Genomic DNA, 22,303 nt, shown 5'->3' with positions numbered 1-22,303 from the left:
GATGTGTATTTTTTTTTCCTTTGGATGAGAGAGTACTTTTTTGTTTAAAACAACAGTAGTAGCGACAAAAAAAGTACTTTTTTGTTTAAAACAACAGTAGTAGCGACTTAACCCAAACCAAAAGATTACAATAGAAGAGACTTTTTTCAAAGGGACCTCTCATGCACCTTGAGCTTTAATTCCAAGGTATATTGGAAAATTTAGGTTTAGTGAATTTTGAATCTTTCTTTTCCTTCTACATATTGGTCATTGTTTTTCAGTGGTAATATTGATCCTTTGAGTGGAAATGTAACTGTTCCTTTCTTTACAATGAGATCATAATTAGGAACATGTGTTATACTGCAAGTCATGCTAGTGTATTTACTTGGTGGCACAATAAACTGTTTATGTTTTATGTTGAATGAATATAAATAATTTTATACAGTAATGGACCACTGAGACCCTATGCAGCTGATTCTAGAATCTTCTAACTGAGCTATGGTACAAACACTAGTTAGTGGAAGTTATATACCAATTTTTTTTTCTTTTGTGTTTGTGTGTGAGAGTAAGCTGAGGAGGAGGTAGAATTGAAAAAAGGCAAGGCAAAATTAAGCATTTGCTCTCAAATTTTAAATTACTGAGTAAACTGCTTTTTACAATTATCCTGTTATGTACAGATCTCCTATCATCCCCCAGATATCATTAAAAGTTCAAAATTTCTGAACCATGCCTGCTCTGGTTTGGCCATGTAACAGTTGCCCATAGTTATTCTCTTTGACTGAACACATCACTGTGCATGTTTTTTTGCCTCCTTCTTTGGATTTCCACACCACATACATTGTGTGTGTGTGTGTGTGTCTGCGCGTACATACACGTGCACCCTCATTGTTCATTCCAAGCTTTGGATCATTTCTTTGTTGTTTATTTAAAAGTAGTGAATACATCTCAAACTTCTCTACTAAATAGTAATATCTTTCAAATATAGTAAATTTAAAAACTAAATTTTATATATAATTTATGTGCTATGAGGTACCATCTAGTAGATTCACATAGAGACAATATCAGAAGATAATTGTTCAGGAAAAAACTTAGTGGAAACAAAAACATATTTAGAAAATGCTATTTATTAACATTTATTCTCCTGCAAATTGGGAAAATATTATTACATTTTACTAGCATTTGGTCCAGCTTTTGGAATAGCAGGGACTATGAACGATATTCTCCATACAGTGGCTCAAAATGGTATGAGTGCTTAAGAAATACTATTTGTTGATATATGTATATATCATATATATTTAATGAAATGTAAAAGCATGTATATAAATGTCAGTGTAAAATCTCCTTTATAAGGATGCTTGCTGAGCTTGTTAGCTTACTTTAGATTACATAACCAACCTCAGTGAGAAATCTTCACTGGACCTGTGCCAAGGAAGGAGAAGAACCTTCATGGATGTTTGTCTTCCTTCTCCTTCTTTAAACATCGTTTTTTCTTTTTCATTATCCAGGTTTGAAATGCCTCCTACCCTCTTATTTTCCTTGGATGGCTTCAGGGCAGAATATTTACACACCTGGAGTGGCCTTCTTCCTGTTATTAGCAAACTAAGTGAGTTACTTCAGAGTTCTCTGTTGGGAGTGTCACCATTTCGGTGAGATAGCCGAGGGAGGCAGGCTTTTTTTTGGGAAAATACCGGCAGAATGTGTTTTACCAAACATCACTACTGTGAAATAGTTGAACCTGATGATAAGGAATTAGTCTCCAGTATTATAATTACTTTGAAGCTGCCTTTTAAATACTTCTAAGATGATACAGTTTATATATATTTTTTTCTTAGAACTTTGGATTCCTTTTGTGGGAAAATCATTGATTTAATATTTATCACATCTTAAAATAGAATTTTCAAAAGGAAAGTATTTCTGATATGATTCTAGTAGTGTGGACATTGAATATTTCCAGCTATCCTATAGTATCGTGTAGCATCCTTCCAATTTCTTTGCCTCATACAAAGGCCTTAATGGAATGATTATTCTATAAGTTATTGATGCCATAGTAGAATGGTCTTAATATTAATGCTGAGGTTTTAAATCACATTAACCCCCAGTTGTGGGTATCACTTGTATCATCATTTTTATTGAGAAAGGAAAAAAATTATATATGGGTATAAAAATTGTAGAACTTTGCACATTATCAGTGATCAATAGTTAAGTAGTTACAGTGTAATACAAGGCTGAAATAGAAGTAAATACAAGGATTTTAGTGTTCTGGAATTCTAAAATATTATTTACAAGACTTGAGTATATGAGATTAGTTTAAGCATTAAAATCATTCTCAGTAAATACATGTGTGCATTTATTTTACTTCTTTTATGAGAAACCTAAAGTATTTTGGGAAAACTTTTTAAAATTTCTATGTTTAATTTCTACCTAGAAGAAAATAATTTTTATACATAATCATTGACATGGAAAAAAAGTCTTTAGCAAAAAGCAGGCATGGTCAAGGAAGGCTCTGTTCTTCCCAGTTTGGCCCATGGGCTTTGAAGCTTGAATCTGGTCCTTTGTGACCATTAGGAGGAAAGTTTGTTTCCATAGCACCAAATATGCATCCTGAGTTCAGAATTAAGGAGTTGTGGGTACTATATGTGATGTTTAAAAGAAATCAGCACAAAATTAGCCTCAGCCCTAGTTGTGGATAATTGGGGGACATACTCTGTAATTCTGCGCTGTTTGGAAGGTATTGAGATTCATAGATGCTTGCCAATCGGAGGAACATTTTCAGCAGTGATGTACTGAAATGCTAGATTCATTAGTTTATGTAGTTTTTTTCTCAATAGTAGAGGCAAGAGAAAAGGAGCATGATATCAAGGCTAAATCCGGAGCAGTCTGACTTCTGTCCTTTCTCTGGCATGAAGCCAGACGATGCCTTTTGTCTTTCAAGCTGTGTTGAGTTTGTCCAGAGTTAGCTGGTTCTGGATTTTCACACTGGAACACTGTCCCCCACCCCAGCTACTGCTTCCCCCTTGTTTTAATTTTGCAGATTTTGCTACCAATGCAGTTTGTTTGTTTTTTAACTACCTCTTAAAACTTAGGTATGTGACCACTAAGTAATATCAGACAAAGATCTAGTAGGCATCATTATTACACATGGTCCATCTGGAACTTAATGTTATTGATAAGCATGGGATAATTCTTTCATTGGCTTAATTATCTTGTTTAATATTTTTCTGAGAAAAATTAACTCTTATCTTTGAATTTGAATCTATAGTGTTGCTTTATAATTAACCCTAAAGTTTTATATGGTTATAAATCCCTCCTGGGTTAATTTTTTAATACTATTTAGACTTATTTGCTAGCAAAGCTAGATGAAGTAAACAGATTTTCAATTGCATTTAATAGCAATCTTTAATTTTTTTTCCCTTGTAGAAAACTGTGGAACGCACACCAAAAACATGAGACCAGTGTATCCAACAAAAACTTTTCCCAATCACTACAGCATTGTCACTGTAAGCTCCCAAGTTTCAACTTTTATATGTTGTTCACAGAAGTGAGATGTAAATGTTACATTTTTTGAGGGAATAATTAGACATCAGATCAGAAAAGAATAACTTCTTTTCCAGTATATAGTTAAGCAAGGAAACCTAGCCTTTGCTCTGCCGCTAATTAACGGTAATTTGGGGAAGGTCACTTTACCTTCTGGTCTCAGTTTTTCCATCTTGAAAAGAGATGACTATAAAGACTCCAACAAATGATTTCTTGGTTTCCTTTCAGTTTTAAGATTTCTCCAATTTTTGTTTCTTGTTTCTTCTTACAGTTTTGTAGCTTGCTGTATTTGTACAAATTTGTCCTACACTCGTGGGTTCTCAACTTGTCTTTCCAATCATCTTGATGTATGAGTTTAAGCAATCCGTTTTGCCTGACTCTAGAGAGGATTACAGGCCTGTTTTTGTTTCAAAGTTTCCCAGTTTAATTGGAGTCCAGAAAAACAAGTCAAATTCATTAGGCATTAGGGTTGAAGCCAGAAAATTAATTCTTTAGCTTGTATTAATACGAGCTATTCTCAGACTCAACTAAAACAAAGTTTGTTCTACAGAAATGCTTTACTTAGCAATGCAAAAGGAAAATACAACACTTTTTTAAAAATTGGGGAAGCTGTAGGGGTGCCAGGGTGGCTCAGTTGGTTAAGTATTCAACTCTTGATTTCGGCCCAGGTCATGATCTCAGGGTTGTGAGATCTGGCCCATGTCAAACTCTGTGCTCAGCATGGAGTCTGCCTGTCCCTCTCCCTCTGCTCTTAGCCCTGCTTGCACTCTGTCTCTCTCAAATAAATAAGTACATAAAAATAAAATCTTTAAAAAAATTGGAGGGGCTGCCATTTATGTAGACCCTCATCCATACGATTCCTCACTTATTTTCTCCTGTTACATAATTTAAAACACAAATACTGTATAAGATCTTGAGTGGTTGGTTGTATTTTGGCAATCCCATTGTTTTGTTCTTCTCTCCTTAAACTATGTTAAGTTTCTTGTAGCTTCAGTTACCTGTTTCTCTTCGATGATTTTGTTCTTTGACTTTATTTAACATTTAAAAACTCACAACTTGCATAAAACCTGTTTTTGTATTTTTAGGGACTTTATCCAGAATCTCATGGCATAATTGACAATAAAATGTATGATCCCAAAATGAACGCTTTCTTTGCACTTAAAAGTAAGGAGAAATTTAATCCTGAGTGGTACAGAGGAGAACCAGTGAGTTGTTTGTTTGTTTGTTTTAGCTACTAAAATGTTTTTTTTTTAATTATTCTCATCTATTTCAATTAGAGTAAAATAACAGATTCCCTGGAGCTTTTAATAACCTACATCATTGATCTTGTCCGTGGCCATCCTTTTGTAGATGGAGATGAATGCTGATAATCCTAAATACAACTTGTATCATTGTGTAATGGGAGTAGTTTTATTTCATAGCTGCGTTGGGGAAATTCTGAATCCTTTTTCTTTTCTGCTTGATTCTACCTTCTTGTACCTAGTAGTTTATAGCAGTGGTCTGGGGGCCATATTTTGATCCACATAAAACTAACTGTTTCTAAAGGAGGTAAACTTTGACTTCATTTGTATATGCTAACTTAGAAGGTTCCTTCTGGCCATGATTTAGATGTGTTCTTTGTATTTTTTAAAAAATTGCCAAAAAAATTCTGTGGGGTCTTTTTGGATAGTCTTGATATCCCTCTAAGAAGGAAAAAGAGCATGATGTTTAATTTGCAGGGTATAAATTCAAATTTTCATGCTGATATTTAAAATGATGTGACTTTGGGCAAATTATTCTTTCTGTGGCTCAGTTTTCTCAGATTTATACTGTAGATGATATCATTAACTACCTCGGGGTGTGATTCTGAGGATTAGCCAAATTAATAATTGGGATGCTTATGGAGATACTATTTAGAATTGTAATTGGCAGTAAGTACATGTAAGTGTTAGTTACATAACAAAAATGTTAACAAATTACATACATGTATGCTTGGGAATATTTTCTTCTTTCAAGGGGAGCCCATTAAGTAAGGCTAGGGCTCAGAAAGTTGCAGAGGTTGCCAACTGATGGTGTCTATATTTTTTAGGTTACTTTAATCTCTGATTATTTCATTTCATTTTGCTGCTGAGTCCTACTAAGTGGTTATTTTATAGTCTCACTGCTGAAGCTCCTTAACCTCAAAAACACTAACACTGGAGAGGAGTGCATTGATGTCGCATGAACACATACTTTCCTAACAGACGCACGGTTGTACATTTCTGACTTGCCTTCATTCTCTTCCCCAGATTTGGCTCACTGCTAAACATCAAGGCCTGAAAAGTGGTACATTTTTTTGGCCAGGATCAGATGTTGAAATTAATGGAATTCTCCCAGACATCTATAAAATGTATAATAGGTATGTATAGGTGCACTTTTTTCAGAACAGCTGATCTGTTTTAAACCTCAAGTTTCTCTTTTTTATCAAGTCCCAAGTTCCGGCATTTCTGTGATGTGTTGGCTGAAAAAGGAGAACAGTCAGAAAAAGAACTCTACCTTTTAGATGGAGGGTAAATAAGTTTTGGGTAGTTGGATGGACAGTAAAAGTAGACAAAGTTTTTTTCTAAAAGTTTTGTAGAAAGCGCTGGTAACATGTTGGAGTTTGCATTCAGATATTTGGGCAGGAATAAAAAATGAAGTTGTGGGGATTGACTCCAATTTTTATTTAAGAGTCACAAGTGAGTGAGCTGTCCATGAGGTACCCTTTGTAGAATGTATTGACACATGGGTTATTCACCTGCTAGCAATTGCTGTTCTCAGATATAGGAATAATATCCTCAAGTAGATATAAAAGCAAATTTTTATTTTTATTTATTTATTTATTTATTATTTTTTAAAGATCTATTTGAGAGAGAGAATGTGTGGGTGGGGGGAGGTGCAAAGGGAGAAGGAGAGAGAGAATCTCAAGCAGACTCCTCACTGAGTGGGGAGCCCCACACAGGGCTTGATCTCACGACCCTGAGATCACGACCTGAGCTAAAATCAAGAGTCATACATACGATTAACAGGCTGCCCCACCTAAGCGCCCCAAGAAGCAAATTTTTAAACCCAGGTACAGGTTTCATATGTGTAAAGCTTAACCTTTGTTCCTCTGTTGGGGAAACAAATTTGAGTTTTCAAATTAAACTTTTGCACTGTTTTAAACACAATTAATGCATGGGATTATTTTAGTCTTTCAGTGCTATTTTGGGTAAGAAAAACACTGATGTTTTAAACTCGGATAATTGTCACAAATTGTTTCATTTTACTTATTCTTAATTTTAGTTCAATACCATTTGAAGAAAGGATTTTGGCTGTTCTTAAGTGGTTGCAGCTTCCTAAAGATGAAAGGTATGTAAAGGCCTAATTTCTATGGTAAATACTCCTTCGTTTTATAGAAATTACACAATATTTTAAAATGAGCTGCAAGAAACTTTGCAATTGGCTCTGGCCTTTTATATCCAAATGAATTATTTTTATGGAGCATTTTGAAGAACTCCAAACCTGTAAATTATTTCTTAGCAAGTTTAGAAATGTTACCCCAGTGTTGTAGACTTTTTAATCACTATCGATTGTTAAATTATTCTTTCCGTTCTGTTTTACAATGTGTTTATAAAATATTACATTTTGATGCTGTTTGATTTAGACCACACTTTTACACTCTGTATTTAGAAGAACCAGATTCTTCAGGTCATTCATATGGACCAGTCAGCAGTGAAGTAAGTACCTTTTTATCAGTGATTACTTCTAACTAAACTTTGCTTTGAAGCAGGTTTCTAGACTACTCTCTAAGATTCCAGGATTCTGGAATGAGTCGTAAGCACAGTTTTACTAAACCAAAGGATGCCCTTTCATAAAAATAACAGTAGGGAGAATTTTTCTTGTCTATACATACCACAGTGCTAAATCGAACCGATGATAAATTCTATATTCTCAATTCCAAAGCCTTTATCCACTCCATTTCTCTTTACACTGACCTAAAAACTAAGGGCTCTTTGGAAATGTTGTAAATGGGTAAGACTCCAGTTTTCTATGTAAATATAGGAGAATTAGTCAGATAGCACAAGAAGCCTCCCATGACCTCTCTACCCTAAGAGATATATCTCTGATCTCTGAGCTCAGACTCACAATAGAGCTTGGGCATCAAAAAATAGGAAATTTTGTCAGAATTGTAGAGAATTTGAAATAACTATGGTTTTATTGAGCGGTTACTAGGAAGCTAGAGATGGGGAAACAGCTCATGGATTAAGGCTGTCAGTGTAAGGTCTTATTTGACCTGACACTCTTTCAGGAACTTAGCTCACTCCTGGCTATGTTTGTAATCAGTATAGTGCTTTAAAAGATCAAATACTGCTTTCAGTTGGCCAGATGCTAGGGTAATTTTTATTCGTTCACTAAATTCCCCGACACTTAAGACTTCTGTCCAGGTCAGTTTGGCTACAAGGAAGTCTAAGACTCATTTGGTAATTATTAGATTATCAGATCATATGAATTGTAAAGCCATTGCTTTTCTAATTTCACTGAAGCTTTGCTACTTTGTACTACTAAAGTACTACTTTGCTGATTCATCTGCATTCAAGATTGAGGCCATTGCTTTTCATATCATATTCACCAACTTGTAACCTCTATTAAATTCTAATATTACTGCCACATCGAAACCCACTTTAATACTTAAAAATTCCAATTCGAATTACTTGGGTAGCTTTGAGTGAATGAAAGACCATATTGAGGGAGTTTGTTTCATATTACAGTGAAATTCATTGACCATAGAGATAAGACTGATTTGATACATAACAGCACATGTAGAATTGCAAAGAATTTTCCTCAGGTGGTTTTGCAAGGAGAGCTGAAAAGAGAAATGTCAAAAGCAAGTTGCTAAAACCATTTGCTCTTTTGTGTCCTTGTGCTATATCATATGCAAAATATATGCAGTTTGTAGGGAAATAATGGGTTGTATTCCTAGTTCTAATCTTAAAAATCAAATACAAGAATTCTAAAAAGCATTTCGTGAATAATTTTAACATTTTTGACAGTTTAGACAATCAGATCAGCTGGTGTCATTCCCAGTACTTAAAATTGAGCACATATGTATGGGATTTGGACCCTTCTTTTATTAATGGGCATTGTTTTACCTGCCCTGTCTTAGCTTAATGTCAGTCAGTTCATCATAGTAGTTGCATCCACTGAACTTTCCTTGTATTCACAGAGATAGCTTTGTATAGAAATAGCCATTAGTATGGAATCCATCACATGAAATTGCTTCCCTTTCATAGGTCATCAGAGCATTGCAGAGGGTTGACAACATGGTTGGCATGCTGATGGATGGTCTAAAAGAGCTGAACTTGCATCGATGCCTGAATCTTATCCTTATTTCAGATCATGGTAATCTGACTTTGCATCATTTACCCTCCAGGTTAAATAGTGCTCCCAAAAAAGTTTCCTTGATTGGTTATTGTTTCATTATTTCTTCTGATTGTTATAGTTAATTTTTTTAATGTAGTTTCTTGTGGAAAGTTTTTAGGAAAAAATTATATTAAACATAAAGTACAAATAAAATGCAGAATTCACAGAAACCTAAGAGCCTATCAGTGACAATGTACCCATCTCCTGATTTGGGGAAGGTTTACACCAGGAATTTTAAATAGTTAAAAAAAAGGATTTAATATTAAATTTTGGTAAATCTAGTCTAACAATTTTAAATTTAACTTGAACGCATTATTATGTGCTTTTCCTATTTTCTTTAGCATGATAAATCTGATTTTAGAACCAGTATAAATTAATTCTGGTGCTTTGTTAATTTCATTTTTACTTACTTTGACCTTTAGAACATGTTTGTGTAACAGCCTTGAGAGTACAGAAGCAATGAGTGCATAATAGAAAACAAGTTCTTTTTGTTGGTTTTTCTTGTTGTTATTGTTTGCTTCAGAAATAATTACTAAAAGCTATTTCTAGAAACGGTTATAAGAAGTTCTGTTCCAAAGAAGCTACAGTTCTGGAATGAGACTGAGAATTTTATGCTACCGTTCATATTCTAGGTGATCTGGGGAAAATGAATAGGCTTTTATATTCAATCTGAAACTGTGATATTCCTCCTCACATAAAGATACTGTAATACATATATAAGAAGAAATACTAAACTAATTGTGGATGAAGGAAGGGAAAAAGTTGGTTTTTTTGGAAGTGAAGTGGTATAAATAGCTGAAATTTTGTGTCTTACCTATCAGATGCTTAACTAACGTGCGCACTGAGCACATAGTTATTGAATTAAATTCTGGAGGTGAAAGAAATTCTCTTCTAAAAGTTAAATTCCTTATTAAAGTTGCAACACGTTTGGGAATTTTTTTCTCTCAGGCATGGAACAAGGCAGTTGCAAGAAATATGTATATCTGAATAAATATTTGGGAGATGTTAAAGATATTAAAATTGTATATGGACCTGCAGCTCGATTGAGACCCTCTGATGTCCCAGATAAGTATTTTACATGTAAGTATATATGGATGCTAACTTTGAATATGATTACATCCAGAATACATTCCTCTAACTTATTCTATCTCTACACTAAACTGCCTCAATCAGAGTTAATTTCCTTTCATGCTTAATTTTCCAATGCAGATCTTCTGCACCCAAAGGGATTTTATAAAGGCATTGGGTGTGAGGACACAGGTCTAATCACTTATCTCTGTTATTGATTGCTAAGCATATTATTTGATGAGCTTAGTACAATTTTATGTTGTAGTGTGTGTTTTACTTGTGTTAGATTCGAGATTACTTGTACTAAAAAAACTCTGAAAAGTTCAGCTGGATGTATTCAAGTTTAATTAATGACAATCCATTAAAATAGCTTAGAGCTGTTATAGAATAATATTCTATTATGAGGAGGAATGTTGGCAATTCTGTAGTTCTTAAAATTCTATAAACAACAGGTTTCTGTCCTTGACCATTCCAAAACACAGTAAGAGTGTGTTTTGTAAACAGAGAAGAAGAAATTTCACATTCTGTGTTGACTACATGTGGAACCCCAACTGCCAAGAAATTTTTTAAAATATTAATTCTTTTGCAAGTGAAGTCCATTTCCTAATTGTTTGCACCTCCATTATAGCCTGCTTTTTGATTGCCGTCTTTGGTAACTGTCAGATACCTACAGCAAGTCTTGTTTATCTTTTTGTTATAGTTAACTTTAAAATAGAGAAAAAAGCTTGTCCAACTTTTAACGGAATTGGTTAGGTTTGGGCACTGCTGTGTTGTACATTTCCATAGATAATTTCGAATATTCATGAGGAGACACAGATTTCACTGCAGGAAAATGTTTATGCAAATATTAAACAGTATGTTAACATAGTGACACTCAGCATAGACTCTATATGCTTGGCAAGTTTTAATTAGTATTTTTTTTTAATTTATGAAAGTAGTATACAATTGTTACAAAGCCTGTTATAAAAACTGTACAGGTGGGGGCAATGCCCTGTTTAGGATGAGATGCCTAAGCTTTGACCACACCCTTATCTCATTAGGTCTCTGTTTTCCAAATTAATTTATCAATATACATACATAAAATATATATACAATACATGTTCTCTTATCTGAATAATTTTCTCAAACTTATGTAAAGTATAGCTAGAAGAATCTTTGGAAAGCTAGACATTCATTGATTTGTAGCATAGAATACACTAAATCTGTGGTCTTGCTATACAAATTCAGTTTCAAAACTAGTCTACTTGCACCCTCTTCTAAGATGCCCTATGTCCTTCTCATTTGGAAGTTCTGGAATTATCGAATATCAAAATGTGTAAAGTAAAAAGTAACAGTTTCCCTAAACCTCCCTAATTCACAACTCATTTCCTCTCTCTAGAGATAAGCATTGCTAGGCTTGGACAATGTCTTCCTAGATATCTGGTATGCGTATATGAGACATGTTTGTTTTTTAATTTTATACCATGAAATCGTACTAGATCTAGATGCATGGACAGATAGATGGATGGTCAGATGGTTGGACACATATGGATGAAGAGATGGATGGATAGATATTCTGTAACTTGCCTTTTCATTTAACAATATGACACAATTTCACAGACAGGGGTGGTTCCTAACGATCTGTCTCATTCCTGCCAATGACTAATACATAATGATTTAAATAGGCTGTTTGAAACCTGTTTTGATACTTAAATATAGAGTTTGAGTCCGACATTCAGCATTTTTGTTTTATTTTTAATTGTGGCATACCATCAACAATTAATTCTTACCTTTGTCCCCCCTCAGTTGATTATGAAGACCTTGCCAGAAATCTTTCTGTGAGTAACTTTATGTTTTCATTATCTAGTTATTGTTAGTTTTGTTTAATATATATTTAGAAAAGAGCTTCAGTATCTGTTCTTAGGATTTTAGCATTAGAATTTTTGAGTATGTGGGCCAGCATTTAAATGCCCTATTGTTTTTAAAGGTCTTTAAGGACATGTCCCAATAAACTAGTGTTGAAAGTTTTTAAGTGGGTACCTGGAAGGCAGACGTTTATAGTCTGCCTTCAGCTCAGGTCATGATCTTGGGGTCCCAAGATTGAGCCTATGTCAGTCTCCCTGCTCACCTGGGAATCTGCTCCTTCCTTTCCCCCTGCCTCACTCATCCCTCTCTCTCAAATAAATAAATAAATAAATAAATAAATAAATAAATAAATACATCTTTTAAAAAAAGGTTTTAAGAATTCGTTTATTGTCATTGTTTAATTTTTATGACAGTAAAGAAATAATTGGAAAAAAACAGAAGGAAAAATATTTATAGCTATAACACCATAGGTATTATATATTTCCTACCAGTCTTTTTTATGCCCATTTAAAAAACAAGTTTTTGTCTTGATGTTATCTATAGTACATTTTTTTACTTGATATGTTTTAGGTTTTAAAGAAAATTCTTAACATTGTAGTTGTAAGTGTTCGAAAAGAATACCAGTAGTAACTCATAAAATCGAGTTACATGGTCTAAGAGTTTTGGGGTTTTTATGCAGCAATGAGTATTGAATTGTTGGAAATGGTCAACTGGACATTATATAAGTAGTAAGAACTTAGTTATTTTTGCATCTGTGACTTATTGAGCAGGCTGGTAAAATTTTTATCAGAAAAAATTCATACAGAATTAAACAATTTCAAGAGAAATTTACACCTAAGAAAATATGGAAATAAGAGTATTTCTTTACCTTCTATAATTTCAGTGCCGGGAACCAAACCAGCACTTCAAACCTTACCTGAAACATTTCTTACCGAAGCGTTTGCACTTTGCCAAAAGTGACAGGATTGAGCCCTTGACATTCTATTTGGACCCTCAGTGGCAGCTTGCATTGTAAGTTCTAACGGTTTCCAGGTAAACTTAGCCTGATATGTTAGTGATTCAAAGTAACCACTGGGTCCTTTCCAACAATGTTGTTATATGAAAACTGTACAAATATGATTCTCTTCACTCTATCCCGGGGTTTCTCAACCTTGGCTTGTTGACCTTTTGGGTCAGATAATTCTTTGTTGTGGGTAGCTGTCCTGTGCATTGCAGGATGTTTGAAAGCATCCCTGGCTTCTACCCATTAGATGAAAAAGTATACTTTCCACAGTTGTGCCAAACAAAAATGTCTCCAGATATTGCTGGAAATTCCCTGGGGAGGACCATCCACCCCCAGCTAGGAACCGCTGCTCTGCTCACATCCATATTGATTATTTCTTATGTTCTACATTAGTCTTATCACTTAACCATTGTATCTCTTCTGCACATTACAGCTATACTAATAATACCTTTAAATCCATCAAATAATTGGTAAAAGTTCTTTATAATAACAAGCAATTACTTTCTTCATAGAGTAGTTTTTTCACCTCAGTTTTCTGGAGTGTTGGAAAATTATTCGGATGGTTAATATTGTTAATATCTCAAGACATGATAATTAACTCTTTTGATGGTTGCCAGGAAGCCAAGGATGATAAAGCAAAACCTAAGCAGTGAACAAGGATTGGGTGAACGTTTCACTGTCTCTCCTTTCACTAGAGAGCTGTGCTTTTAGTGTTTGGAAGAAAAATATGAAGGAAGGGATGGTCCTTACCCTCATATTAATAATATACTAACATTTCACGAACATCTACTGTATTCCAAAGATTTCTTTAGACTAAGCCATTTAATTTGTACAAACAACCCAACATGAAATTGAAACCCGAAGAAGATAACTAACTTGCCAAAGTCACAGCTAGTAAATAGCATAGTCAGGGTTCAAAACTAGTTATGTGTCAATGCTAGTGGCTTTTCCCCTCCATGCCACACTGCTTATAGAGTTGATTTATCTACAAAATAAAAGATAAAGGTGACCCCTTGATGCTTTCCAAGCCTGGTGGTTTTGTTTACCTTTTTTTGGTTTGTTTAACAAAATAGTTACTTATTCCTTATGGACAGAAATAATGTCACGATTATAAATTTGGCAGTAGGAATAGACTTTACATCATTAATTCATATTATGTCAAAATTAGGACTCCTTCAGAAAGGAAACATTGTGGAAGTGGATTCCATGGTTCTGACAATTTGTTTTCAAATATGCAAGTAAGTAAACTTGTTATACTTAAAAAAATAGTTTATATCTGAAGAAAACTGTATAAAGTTATAGACTTAGAAACGTGGAGTGTGATTGTATGTCTTGAATGAGAATTAATGAAGCTTATAATTTTCTATAGCTGTTTTGCTTTGGGCATTACATTAATAGAATTTTGTTAAAATTTTATATGCATGTTTCATGAACATGTGACTCTTACCTCATACTAAATTTCTAATAGTTACTTTGCATATATTTGTGCTCCATTAAGAACATTGCCCCATGGTAAATGAAAACTAGTGATTTAATAGGGGAAAAGATATCAGACTTTTGTTCTAAGTGAAGATGATGCCTTACATCCACCTAGCAATTTAAAATTTCAGGATATACCACAACGGTGATTTAATTTGATGCCTACAGCACTGTGTGAGATGGGCAGGGTGACATTTATATCCCATTTCACAGATGAGCAATGATTTCATCATCCATTCTGTTCTGTCAAGTCAGGAATTGCAGTAAAGCTGAGAGAAATATCCCACATGTCCTTAGATTGAATGTGCAACACGGGTTAAAATAGTAGCCCGCCAAGTCCACGGACACAGTATTTTTCCCATTATCTTAACCAGTTTATATATGTACAGCATGGATAATGTAAAATAATATTGTCACCAGCTACGTCCATAGCTGAAATGAATTGACACACTCTTACTTTTCTGGCCCATCTAGGCCCTCTTTATTGGCTACGGACCTGGATTCAAGCACCGCCTTGAGGTTGACTCCTTTGAAAATATCGAGGTCTATAATTTAATGTGTGGTAAGTGGAACAGGCTTGTTTCATTTCTTCTGAAAACAGAGCTGGAATGGGATTATCAAAAGTAGGTCACATGGTGGGCACCTTTGTAGAGATGATGATGAGGGGAGACAGACCTTCTTCTTCCTGACCCAGAGTCACTGAAAAAAATATGGGGATTGTGCCATCTGATGACTTACGTTTCTTCCACTAGGCTGCACAGGTAAAGTGGAGCACGCAGAGGAGGGAGATCTGTACATCGCCAGTGCGTAACAGTTTGCCAGGCCTTGGGCTTAATTATATGACAATCGAAACAGGTCTGGGGTGGAAGCCCAAGAAAGAGTTTGGAGTCTGTGAAGGGTGCACAAGACAGGCGGAACCTCTGGTAGCGATGAGTTGAATGCATGGCAATGTCAAGGTTGTAGAAATTGAGGAGGACCCATTAGATACATGCCTCGTTTAGTGTGTACTAATTAGTACTTTTATGGTTGGGTGTTGTGTTTTAAATATTACTTCCTTTTTCTGACAATGATACTGGGCATTTGCAAACCTTAAATATGTCCTCAGTGTAATTCTTTAAGTGGGAGCCTATATACTTAAATGAATTCATATGTCCTAAAGCACTTAAAACAGTGCCTGGCATATCCTAAGTGCTTTACTATAGAAGCATTTGCTGTTGTTATTACCAAGAGCATGAGTCAGACTCAGACAAAGCTGGTTTTGAATCCTAGGTCTTACTCCGTACTAGCTTTGAGGCCTTGAGCAAAGCACTATGAGTAATCATAGTGACTACTCATCTACCAAATATTGGCAATAACTTATTAAATTGTTTTGAGGATTAAGTAAGATAAATACATTAGCACAGTGATTGGCATATAGTAAGCATGCCATGGAGGTTACTATAGTCATACACATTAAAATTCAGAAGTTTCCATAGAGAAGTATAGCATACATATCAGTAATTCCATTAAGGATATCATAGTTATAAATGCTCTAAAATTCCAGAGTGTTTCATAGTTTCACTTTATGTAGAGAGTAAAGAACTCTTATATAGATAAGGTTTAAAAAAATAAAAGTCATAGGATAAGTCTGCTGTTTATTTGCTTTTGAAACCTCTAAGTAACCATTTACCATTCTCGGAATTATGCAGATTTACTGAATTTGACACCTGCTCCTAATAACGGAACTCATGGAAGTCTTAACCACCTTCTAAAGAATCCTGTTTACACCCCAAAGAATCCCAAAGAAGTCCACCCCGTGGTACAGTGCCCCTTCACAAGAACCCCCAGACGTAACCTTGACTGCTCGTGCCATCCCTCAGTAAGTACTGACCAAAGTGTAGCCCAGTTGGATCCTGCAGCACCCTCTGCATAGCTCGTGCTATAGAAACACTTAATGATCAAATTAAAGTCTGTGAGTGGGCATAAATATCTATTTATGTTTAATTCTGATGGAACACATGCCACCCTTTTATCATTTATTTTTCCTCTTCCTGGGTTTTGCATTTTTCACCTCTGTCTTTATCCCTTGGTGCTGTGACTTGACTTGGGTGCAGGTTGGGAGAAGTCCAGCTGAGTCCTGGAGGATCCTGAATCATGGAATCTGTGCTGTTATCGTAGCAGTGAGGTCTTGATTATCAACCAAACACAGTATTCTTTCTCTAAAATATCTCTCAATTAATTTTAAATTTAGAGGGAAAATCGCATTTTTTGGGGGTATGAAATGGAATATGGCACTGTTTCTTTTTTTACTCCTATCTTAACATATAGTTGTAAGAAGATGAAAATATGTGACAAGTGAACAAAACTGATAGTGTCCTTAAAGATATGGGGAGCAGTTGATTTTATGTTTTCCATTTTGTTTTAGGCTGATAGAAAGACTGTAAGAGGAGTGATAAAAATTATAATGCAATGATTCTTTTCATTCATAGTGTTATGCTTGGGTAATAGTTTTGTCTTTTTGCAGATGTCGTCCGAACTTTTTTCCTCTTTGTCAAAAAAATGTTTGACTTGTACAAGATGGCTTTATCTTTGTTCCATGATGGAATAATTAGCCTGTAGAAGTTGTTACGAGATTAAAACATGTCTCAAGACAAAAATAAAACCAAACCAAACCTCATGTCTCTCATTGCTTAAAATCGTATTATTAACTTTTTAGGTCTTGCCAGTTGTGGATTTTGAGATACAGTTGAATTTGACTGTGGCAGAAGGTAAGGCATGTTTACCCTTGAGCTTGGAATGTGGAAGCAGGCTTTTTCTCAACCATGTGAACCACAGAACATTGGTTTGGGGTGTTAGTTGAGAACAACCAATAACCTAAAAGTAGTGGTGGAGGACCGGCACCTGAGGAGATGTGGAGATGTCTTTGCTTGACAGTCTAGACCATTCGACATAAGGAAAGAAGGGATATTTACAGCACATCATATATTTAGTGGAAGCTGAATTACTTTTTATGAACATAGTGGAGGTGGTTTGAGATTTTGAAGATTTTTATAGGTTTATAAGAGACCTTCAGATGTCCATTGTAAACACCTGTTAAATTTCTGTCGCACCTGCTTCTTAGTTCATTACAAGAGAATATAAATTGGCTTATTTATCTAAAGTTATTTCTTCATAACTTTTGAGTGAAGATTAAGTAGGCTTAATATACAGATAACTGCTAACATTTGTCAGTTGTGACTGGGATGTTCAGCATCCCTTTGATATGGTCTCTGATACACTTTGATATATTCTCTGAAACACTTTGATATAGTCTCTGATCCTTAAGTTACTTGGCTCAGTTCTTTTCCTTCTGGAATAAAAAGGTGAATTCTGCATAATTCCCAAGTTGAATTTGTCTATATAAAATCTCTGTAAATGTGGGGCACCTGGGGTGGCTCAGTCAGTTAAGCATCTAACTCTTTGATTTCGGCTCAGGTCATGATCTCAGTGTCCTGAGATCGAGCCCCACATCGAGCTCCACGCTGGGTGTGGATCTGCTTGGGATTCTCTCTCTTCCTCTCCTTCTGCTCCTCCCACTGTTCACATGCACTCTCACTCTCTCCCTCTCTCTCAAAAATAAAATAAAATCAAAATATCTGTAAATGTTTAGAGAAATCTTTGATGACCCTGTGATGACAGTGTTGTGGTGAAGGATGACACTTCTGGAATTGATCTGTGTTTGAATATGAGTGGAGGAACTATATGTCCATGGAAAAAGTATTCACTCTCTGTAAACTACCGATTTCTCTTTTGTACAATGGGCGTATAATCTTAATTCATAGGGCTGTGTAAGAATTAAATTAGATGATGTATACAAAGGACTCTACAAAGCACTTGGTACTTGGAAAAAGTACAATAAATGGTCTATACTATTACTCTTTCATTCAGCTCAGTCTCATAAGTTTAGTTGTGAATTTTTGCTTTCCAAGCATCCATATCATCCAGAAACTTCTCTGTCTGGAGTTTTCCCTGAAGAATAAATCATTAAAATAATGTTTAAAGAATTTTAGCAATATTCTTTAAGTCCTAATGCTAAAATTTCTAACAGTCTCACATAGTGTCCTCTTGTGATCTCTTGCTATTACATCGATCTTTCAGAATCTTCATAGGCAAAAACTATAGTGAATCTCTTTTGTTAATTCCTTATGGTTCTGCTCTTTGTAATTAGCTTTTTTTTATAGTTAAAAATAACTTTTCAATAGGGTTAAGTAGAGGAAAGAATTGGATGAATATATCATTATGTATTGTCAGAGAAGTCACAGTAAGTATGTTTGAATGGTGGTTTCATTTTTCCCCTACAACCCAAGAGAAGGTTATTAAGTGCAGCACTTTACCTTATGGAAGACCCAGAGTTCTCCAGAGGAACACCTCGGTCTGTCTTCTCTACCAGCACCAGTTTGTGAGTGGTTATAGCCATGACTTCCTGATGCCCCTTTGGACCTCTTACACTGTCGACAGAAATGCAAGTATTGGTTGCTTCTTTAACTATGTGTAATTATTTCAAATTATCATTAAGCAAAACATCGAAAGCAGAGTTAGTTTGGGTAAATTAATCTTGGCTCTAACATCAGTTCCTGAATTAGATCACTGAACTCTGAGTCAGAAGATTAGGTTCTGGTTCTGGCTCTGCCATGAACTAGCTATGTGACTTTGAGACTCAGAGAGGATTTCTTCTTGTGTGAAATGAGGGATGTGCAGGCACTAGAAGTTTCTCCCTTGCTTTTTGTTTATATTAATATTTTAGGATTCTGATTTATAATTTTATGAAATCAATTTTGCAGTCAGGTGCAGTGATTCTTCTCTAAATACATAGATGTGTGAGCACAAGGATTTTCTTTGGTGGCGTTCACCTGAGGGGGTCCTCACTGATGGGGAAGGTCATGAAAGCTCAGTAACCTCCCTGCATATACCACTTACAGGAAGACCCCCAAACCAGACCAGAGAGAGGCCAGGGATTTGTCCACATCCCAAAACACAGGAAGGCCTTGAAAAGATTTGAGGCGGGGGGCAGGCCGAATAAGACCACCCTTCCGCCTCACCTCTGCCCGCTGGTTGCCCTGGTAGAAAGAGTAACAGAAGTGAGGCCTTGAAAAAGAGAGAATGGGGAAGGGGAGGAGATTTAGATTTTAATCAAATTGAAGTTTTTAAACTAGACCAACCAGATTTTCAGGAACTGAATGCCTGGCAAGCTACAGGATGCCCTTAAGGGGTGAAAAGGGGATTTGAGAGAGCTTAACTGAGAGTAGCAGCTGGATTTAAAAAATAAAACTATTGTTAATACTCACTGAGAAAGTGAAATAAAAAGATGGGGATATGTGCGGGTATATATGTAATTTCTCTGTTACAAATATATGTATTATGTACCCACACATAGTCACATAATCCCATAAAGTTTCTACCATAAAATGATTGTTCTAATTTTGAAGACTTCCAACACTAGACACATTTTTTACTTGACTTTGTGATAAATAGGAGTCTGCATGGTGTTTTGTAGGTCCCCATCAGATTTACTGTTGTTTCATGCCTTAATTACAGTGTTCTTTAATTCTGTTCAAATGTTCGGTTTTCTTATGTAATCAATGCTGCATAAATTCAATCATCAGTGCTCCTGAGGTTTCCATGCTGCACTGCTATTCAGTGGCACCCCACCCTCAGCCTTAGTCTGTGCAGTTGTGTATGGAAGATAGACTCGGGTCCCCCCAAATCAACATTTGGCTACATAAAAGTTTGCAATTGACTAAACAAAAACGTGATACACAAAATTAGCCCAGCATAATAGGAAAATATTTGCACATATATGATAAATGACTAGTATCCTTAATACCGTAAAGAGTTTTTGCATTTCAGTTAGAAAAAAGATCAATATACTGCTAGAAAAATGGGAAAATGGTGAAGGACAGCTAGAATTCTATAATCATATGGTGTGATCCATCTTCAGCTACTCATAAAGCAATCTTCTTTCCTTTTGTATGCCTGACACCTGATAGCTCTTTTCATTTTGTTTTCCAGGACAGTTTCTCTGCAGAAGACATTTCCAACTGTCTTTACCAGGATCTTCGAATTTCTCTTAGTCCTGTCCATAAGTGTTCCTTTTATAAAAATAACGCTGAGCTGAGTTATGGGTTCCTCTACCCACCGCGTAAGTTTCTACCTCCCTGACCTTCCCTTTCTCTTGGCCTCTTTCTCTCTTCCTTTTCTTTTCCTTATGAGGCCGAATACATCATCTTGTTTTTTAATTGGTGAGAATGGTGAACGAGAAGTATAACTCCTAGGGAAAATTTTTAAAGTGTCTGAAGTTTGAGTTTTAGAAAACTTTTGCTTTTGTTTGCTTTAGTTTTTTTAGTGCGGACACTGTAGATAGGACATTTTTCACTTTTCTACATTTCTTTTACATAGAATTTGAGAAAGCTTGGGTCAGAAGGATATATCAGGGTTCTTAGGAAGGAGATAATTTGTTTATTAAAAGGAAAAATGTAGGGGCGCCTGGGTGGCTTAGGCCATTAAGCATCTGCCTTAGGTTCAGGTCATGATCCCAGGGTCCCAGAGACCAGGGAACCTGCTTCTCCCTCTCCCTCTGCCCTTCCCACCCACCTACCCCTGCTCATCACTCATGCTCTCTCTCTCTCAAATACATAAATAAAATTTTTTAAAAAAGGAAAGATGTAATTTGTCAAAGAATTAGGGGTAGGCAGAGCCTAAGTGTGCTTGCTCTTTCACAGAAATGGAGCCGCTAGGGACTAGCTTTCTTTTCTTTTTGAAGTTAAGTGTTCAATTTTTAATGTGGCAAATTTGTATGTTAATGAGAAGACATTTTGAGGCTGGCCTTAAAAGGCAAAAACCAGAAGGCTCCAGGTGCTCAAATATTCTCAATATCCAGTCCAGTCCCCGGAGTAAGTGTCTGAAGTCAGAACTTGGCTATTGCTTTATAAAAATAGACCAGGCCCAAGCTGAAAATCCATACAAAGAAACCTTGTACAGCATTTCGAGGCAGACATCCTGCGATGTTTTTTCTGGGTAGTAGGTGTTCTGAAGCCAGATAGTCTCTTTTTTCTTCTCACTGTGGAAGAGTTTAAGGAAAGAGGGTTGTCAACACAATACAGTTTTAGTTGAAATAGGCAAATAAGGTAAAATTTGAATATGTTTACTTTGGGGCTGTGATTAAGCTTTTGTTTCTTTGATAAATTCATCTTGAAGAAGAGATCTAAATATTTTACTTTTTTTAAGGGACTTGACCAAACACATTGCACTTTCCCTTGACCCCATACCTAGGAATGTATTATGGGTTTAAGGTGATACTCAGCTAATTTTTTAAAATGCCCTCACATGAGAAAGTATAATTTCTAATGTTATTCATGAAGAATGAGATAGTTGTCTTTTTTTATTTTCTTTGTAGAACTAAATAAAGGTTCAAATCAACTATATTCTGAAGCATTGCTGAATACTAATATAGTGCCGATGTACCAGAGTTTTCAAGGTAAAAAATTTTAACCCTGTATCTCACAATTTCAATGAATTTTCTGTATATTATAGGTATAATTTATATTAATAAGACTGATCCTCTAAATTAAATGACTATCAAACATGTTTTATAGGTGCATGTTCTCAGAGGTATACATTTTTATACATTCTTAACTTTGACAATGCCAGTACATAAAAATTTTGCAACTATTAGAATTATAACATATTCCAATACCTATTATTCTACTTTGTATTTACATGTTTATAAGCATTTTTTGATGGAAAAAGTATGTAATATTCTTCCTAAGTTATCTGGCTAATATAGTCTACTAACACATTAACTTTCAGTTTGTTTCCCATTTAAGTTATGGAAGTTGTTGATAATTGTTTTTGATCTTGAAATGAATAGATTTTTGTATCATTATTAATTATCACAGTATTTGGAACTCTTCCAAAAATAAATTTAAACTATTCTTCAAGTGACATATAGAATTTCAAAATATAGAGTATCCTAGGAGA

The 22,303-nt window shown here is 35.2% G+C and overlaps 1 protein-coding gene across 2 annotated transcripts in view; it reads left to right on the top strand.

Moving 5' to 3' along the window:
- The window catches only part of ENPP1 (ectonucleotide pyrophosphatase/phosphodiesterase 1), a 72,385-nt gene that overhangs the window by 40,341 nt on the left and 9,741 nt on the right, over positions 1-22,303 (top strand). For both annotated transcript variants that reach the window (XM_027603409.2, XM_027603410.2), the window contains 17 exons: positions 1,485-1,582; positions 3,397-3,476; positions 4,599-4,718; positions 5,781-5,890; positions 6,796-6,861; positions 7,157-7,229; positions 8,784-8,892; positions 9,862-9,993; positions 11,767-11,798; positions 12,710-12,837; positions 13,998-14,067; positions 14,783-14,870; positions 15,997-16,166; positions 17,004-17,055; positions 18,634-18,788; positions 20,336-20,465; positions 21,720-21,800. In XM_027603409.2, the coding sequence (XP_027459210.1) occupies positions 1,485-1,582; positions 3,397-3,476; positions 4,599-4,718; positions 5,781-5,890; positions 6,796-6,861; positions 7,157-7,229; positions 8,784-8,892; positions 9,862-9,993; positions 11,767-11,798; positions 12,710-12,837; positions 13,998-14,067; positions 14,783-14,870; positions 15,997-16,166; positions 17,004-17,055; positions 18,634-18,788; positions 20,336-20,465; positions 21,720-21,800 (1,694 nt within the window). The remainder of the gene's footprint in view (positions 1-1,484; positions 1,583-3,396; positions 3,477-4,598; positions 4,719-5,780; positions 5,891-6,795; positions 6,862-7,156; positions 7,230-8,783; positions 8,893-9,861; positions 9,994-11,766; positions 11,799-12,709; positions 12,838-13,997; positions 14,068-14,782; positions 14,871-15,996; positions 16,167-17,003; positions 17,056-18,633; positions 18,789-20,335; positions 20,466-21,719; positions 21,801-22,303) is intronic.

This window comes from Zalophus californianus, chromosome 7, assembly GCF_009762305.2.
Source record: "Zalophus californianus isolate mZalCal1 chromosome 7, mZalCal1.pri.v2, whole genome shotgun sequence".
Classification (NCBI taxonomy): domain Eukaryota; kingdom Metazoa; phylum Chordata; class Mammalia; order Carnivora; family Otariidae; genus Zalophus; species Zalophus californianus.
The sequence above is the reverse complement of the archived record's forward strand: the minus strand, read 5'-3'. Positions and strand labels throughout refer to the sequence as shown.